Below are 5,313 nucleotides of genomic sequence, written 5' to 3'. Positions count from 1 at the left end.
ATATTTAAATAAGGCATAGTTGCTAAGTGCATACACCTTTTTTTCCCTTACAGGTGTTATAATTAAATATCTTACTACGAACTAGATTAGTTGTGCGGTCTAAGTGACATTTCTCATGATTCTGCTCCTTGGCTCTTATTTTCATTTAAGCAGGCCTACTTTTCTTTGAACTATATAGGTGAAAAAGACAGAATATGGTATCAGAATTCACCTTCAGTTGGTTAGCAGGGCAAGAACCCAGGAAACTTGGAAAGATAGATGGGTTTGCTGGTTTACACGCTAGGAAGAGTGAACTATTTACCTTGATCCTGTTGGAAGTGGATAAAAGCAGTCCCATCACTATGACTCAGGAAAAGGCAAAATGCAAACTTAGTAAGATAGAAGCCCATTCAGAAACACTTCCTATGCACAATAGGAGGACCAGCCTCATCATATTCCTGCTTACTGATCCACATCTGCTGGAACGTGGACAGGCTGGCCAGGATGGAGCCCCCAATCCAAACGGAATACTTCCGCTCTGGAGGAGAGATGATCTTGATCTTCATGGTGTTGGGCACCAGGGCTATGATTTCCTTCTGCATCCGGTCAGCAATGCCTGGGTACATGGTGCTGCCTCCAGACAGGACAGTGTTGGCATAGAGATCCTTGCGGATATCCACGTCACACTTCATGATGGAGTAGAAGGTTGCCTCGTGGATTCCACTGGACTCAATGCCCAGAAAGGAAGGCTGGAAAATGGCTTCAGGGCATCGGAAACGTTCATTCCCGATGGTGATCACCTGCCCATCAGGAAGCTCGTAGCTTCTTTCCAGCGAGGAAGACGCAGCTGCGCTGGCCATCTCCTGCTCAAAGTCCAGGGCCACGTAGCACAGCTTCTCTTTGACATCGCGCACAATCTCCCGCTCAGCGGTGGTGATGAAGTTATAGCCTCGCTCTGTCAGGATTTTCATGAGGTACTCAGTCAGGTCTCTGCCCGCCAGGTCCAGGCGTAGGATGGCATGAGGCAGGGCATAGCCTTCATAGATGGGCACGGTGTGAGTGACCCCATCCCCAGAGTCCATCACAATGCCTGTGGTCCGTCCTGAGGCATAGAGGGACAGCACAGCCTGGATAGCCACATACATGGCAGGTGTGTTGAAGGCCTCAAACATGATCTGAGTCATCTTTTCCCGGTTGATCTTGGGGTTCAGGGGTGCCTCGGTGAGGAGGATGGGATGCTCATCTGGTGCCACGCGGAGCTCATTGTAGAAAGTATGGTACCATATTTTCTCCATGTCGTCCCAGTTGGTGACCACGCCATGCTCAATGGGGTACCTCAGGCTCAGGATGCCCCTCTTGCTCTGGGCCTCATCCCCCACGTAGCAGTCCTTCTGGCCCATGCCTACCATGACCCCTTGGTGTCGGGGACGTCCTATCATGGAGGGAAACACAGCCCGGGGGGCATCATCACCTCCAAAGCCTGCCTTGCACATCCCTGACCCATTATCCACCACTAATGCAGACAGCTCATCATCGGTCATGGTGCCAGTAGAACCTTCCAGATGGGTGAACAGAAGTCAAATATAGAGTATGGTATGTGGGAGAAAGAAGGAGCAGACCTATAACACCCAGAACTGCCTTCAGAGAGGGGAGTTTAAGGTATTTAAAGGAACACACTGGCCACACCCAGGTCCTATCCCTACAGCTCCCTGCATTGCTGGGTGGAGTCACCTTGGAGGTATTAATCATGATGATGATTATATAAATCATTAGACCTGCCTCCATAAACAGATCTCAGGTTACTGTAATTAGCCAGCCCACACATGGCTGCCCATCTGCCTGGTGAACTCTCCAGATAACTAGGATGGTCAGTGGGGGTGAAAATCAGGATGAAGGACAGTGAGTGCCAGGCCCGGACAGTGCTGCTGGGAGAAGTGCCCCCCTCCTTAGCTTACCCTCAGGGCCCATTTGCTCCACCTTAGCTTAGCTGTAAATTTTATATTGTTCTGATGAGAGATCTGCCTCTGCATACTTCACTGTTTCAAGAATTTCTTTCCCATTAGATTTCTAATCCCATGTGATGTCATAAGGATAGAAACTGTTTTAATATATGAAGATGATAAATGGCTAAGGGTGGCCCAATAGCTGTAATTGTAAGGCATTTGTATTATGGAAAACATAGAGATATTTAATAGACTTCTAATTCATCAGAGATGAAGTGAAAGCATTAGGTTGATCAATAAAGTAAAGCACTACAGATTTTTTTGAGATAAACTTCTAATAACCACATTTTCTCAAGCACTTGCTATGACTAGATATGATTCATAGAGCTCTATTTATTAGGTCCATTTTGACTGTGTAGTTACTGAATGCCAACTATCATGCAGGATTTATTGGCTAAAATGATAAAATTTTATTTATTTGCAGCAACTCTCTCTCTCTCTCTTTTTTGGAGACAGAGTCTCACTTTGTTGCCCTCAGTAGAGTGATGTGGTGTCATAACTCATAGCAACCTCAAACTCTTGTGTTCAAGTGATTCCCTTGCCTCAGCCTTCCAAGTAGCTGGGACTACAGGTGCCTGCCACACGCCTGGCTATTTTTTAGAGGTGGGTCTTGCTCTTGCTCAGGCTGGTCTTGAACTCCTGGGCTTAAGCAATCCACCTCCTTCGGCCTACCAGAGTGCTAGGATTACAGGCATGAGACACTATGGCCAGCCTTGCAGCAGCTCTTGTGTTATACAACAAAGATAAAAATTAAGGGGAAAGATAAATTCGAGAATTGTTTATTCGAACTGATCATTAAAATATTTTGATCTTCAAGCTGCATGTACTGTATTATAACATCAAACCTCTCTGTAGCTATTTAAATCCACAATTAGTTAGTATTAGCTTTTCTTCCATTTTATGATATATTACACTGTGATTATTTCAGAGTGTAATTCAAGAAATAGTTTTTTATATTTAATATATTAAGTTTAAATGTAAATTTTATAAATTTTTATAAATATATTAAATTATATATAATATATATAAATTTACATAAATATAAATATATAAATAAATATATTTAGTATTTTATTCTATATTTAACAGTTTTTAAATTTTATATTTAATATATAATTATTATAGACACCCTAGTAAAATGTGTACCATGATAAAATGTAGGACATCAGTAATGTGTTACAGAAAACTACCTTTAAGATAGCTCATTATTTTTGCTCCCACATGTGTTAGGTAAATAGGATATAGTCTCTGTCAGCTCTTCTAAAGCAAAGGGTTTTTTCATGTTCACATCTGATTTCTCCCAAATCGCCTTTATTTAGGTTCTTCACTCACTCACTCATCCAATAAAGCTCACCTTGTAAGAAGGAGCAGCAGATCCCATTAGTGGACAGAAATACACCCTACAGTTCAAAGCCAGGAGAACTAGCCCATGTCTTTACCCAGTGAGCTTCTTAGAGAGTCAGGGTAACACCAAGCTGGGAGTGTTCAAACCTCTTTGCAGCTTGATAACAGACTTATTTTTTTCCTGGGTCTCTCTGGTGCTATACTGTGTCTTCAAAACCTTCCTGGTTAAAATTAGTCATGGTAGAATTTATCTTACGTCACGAGTCATGGATTTGCTTTGGGTCCCACCAGGACTATCCTTTCCTTTAATCATTTCTGATTTTTTTTTGCAGTTTTTGGCCGGGGCTGGGTTTGAACCCACCACCTCTGGCATATCGGGCTGGCGCCTTACTCCTTTGAGCCACAGGTGCTGCCCCTCCTTTAATCACTTCTATAATTGCAAAATTCCTCCTCCAACGATGTTAAAGAACTGACCCTCAAACCTTCTCACTGGCTGGTTTTATGAACTTCCTTCTCATGTAATACATCCAAGCTTTTGATAGAAACAACATTTTATTGCTAGAAGATGGTGCTTTGGAAATTAAAAAAAAATCTCATGACAAACTACAAGTATAATGCACCCTACAGAAGGGAAAACAAAATGCACACTGAATTCAGCACAGGCCCCCATTGACAAATGCTCCAGTCTGGAATATGAAGCAAAGCCAAGTCAAGAGGAATTGCCAAAGAAGGAGCCCACACCTGAGCTTGGTCTTAGATCCTGGACTCAGTAGAGCTCTGTCCTCAGAACTGCCTTGAACTCAGGGCTGATCCGTACTGTTTGGTACTGAGTCCGCACAGCACAAGTCATGCCTCAAGTGCGGCTGATGTGTGATTTTGCTAGAAGACTGTCCAATGACCCTGTTTTAATTCTGGTGTCCCAAGAAAAATTTTCTTCAATTACATATTCTTAGAATAAGCTTATGCTCTTTAGATTAACTAGTAATAACATGATAAGGGCATATCATAATTTAATAGCTGTTAAAAAACATCTATTGGGCTGCTCACATTTTTGAAAAGTAGTAACAATTCGTATGAGTGAAACACACACAGGAAGATGAGTTTACAAGTAGTGGGCTCTGGAGGGTGGGGAGAGGGGGTTTTGTTCCTAGAGGTATGAGGCTTTATAAGTGATCAGAATTTATAAATGTTTAATTAGTTACCTAAACCTTTAGGGGTATTTATAGTTAACTTCTGGAAACCGGGAATATTATTATTTCTTTAGATTTTGCCTTGTTTGACTATCATACAGGTATACAAAGCTAAGTAAGGCATCAGTGTGGGCGTTACATGTGGGGACGTCCACCCAGGGTGACCGTGCTTCCTCATCCCGACTTTGTCAAGCAGCCTTAGACTTTCATGCAATCCACCAAGAGTTATTTATTTATTTTTAAAAGACAAATGTAAATATGCTTTGTTTAAGATGCGTTATCAACTGTTTCCTCCCAGTAAATGAGAGGTTGACAGAGAAGCCTATTTGTAAGCAGATGCTGAGAATATGTTCTTAGAACCTTTCTTTCTCTATTGGTTCATGTCACATGAATTTACATATGCAGCTGAGAGGCAAATTGAAGCCTGCTCTCCAAAAGATTCATCACAAGCTGTTTTCTTTCAGTGAATGGAAATGGCAATCCACAAACATTTATTAAACACTTTGCTTCTACTGGACACTGGTGCTACATTGATGAATAAAACACAGCCCCCATTTTTAAAGGGTTTGTTTACTGTTTTGTAGGCAAAAGTCACATCTTCCCAGGTTGAGAGGTGGCTGCTGAGCCCTGGCTTGGAAACAGCCATCTTATGTTCTGATAGGGCTCTTATGGTGACATACCAATCATTAAAAATCTGGAATGTCACTCTCAAAAGCACAGATAACAGGTATATAATGTAGTAGATGGATAGAGAAAAGAAGCATAGGGAGATGTGGAAGTGGAGTGAAGTGGAGTGT

The 5,313-nt window shown here is 42.1% G+C and overlaps 1 protein-coding gene across 4 annotated transcripts; it reads right to left on the bottom strand.

Annotated features, from left to right (window-relative positions):
* Positions 1 to 224: 224 nt before the first annotated feature.
* ACTBL2 (actin beta like 2) lies at positions 225 to 1,533 on the bottom strand. Of its 4 annotated transcripts, none has more exons than XM_053590287.1 (2): positions 1,289 to 1,520; positions 390 to 1,183 (listed from the first exon to the last, which is right to left on the bottom strand). In XM_053590287.1, exons 1-2 carry the CDS (start codon positions 1,518 to 1,520, stop codon positions 390 to 392), a joined length of 1,026 nt encoding a protein of 341 aa, XP_053446262.1. The 4 variants fall into 4 exon arrangements, with proteins under 4 accessions (XP_053446261.1, XP_053446262.1, XP_053446263.1 ...); XM_053590288.1 differs by having other exon boundaries at positions 390 to 1,268; positions 1,392 to 1,520; XM_053590289.1 differs by having other exon boundaries at positions 390 to 1,301; positions 1,386 to 1,508.
* Positions 1,534 to 5,313: the final 3,780 nt, after the last annotated feature.

This window comes from Nycticebus coucang, chromosome 1 (assembly GCF_027406575.1).
Source record: "Nycticebus coucang isolate mNycCou1 chromosome 1, mNycCou1.pri, whole genome shotgun sequence".
Taxonomy (NCBI): Eukaryota; Metazoa; Chordata; class Mammalia; order Primates; family Lorisidae; genus Nycticebus; species Nycticebus coucang.
This window is presented reverse-complemented; position numbering and strand designations above follow the sequence as displayed.

Coding starts and splice junctions, on each gene's coding strand:
- ACTBL2 (XM_053590286.1), bottom strand. CDS start 1,520: ATGACCGATGATGAGCTGTCTGCATTAGTGGTGGATAATGGGTCAGGG.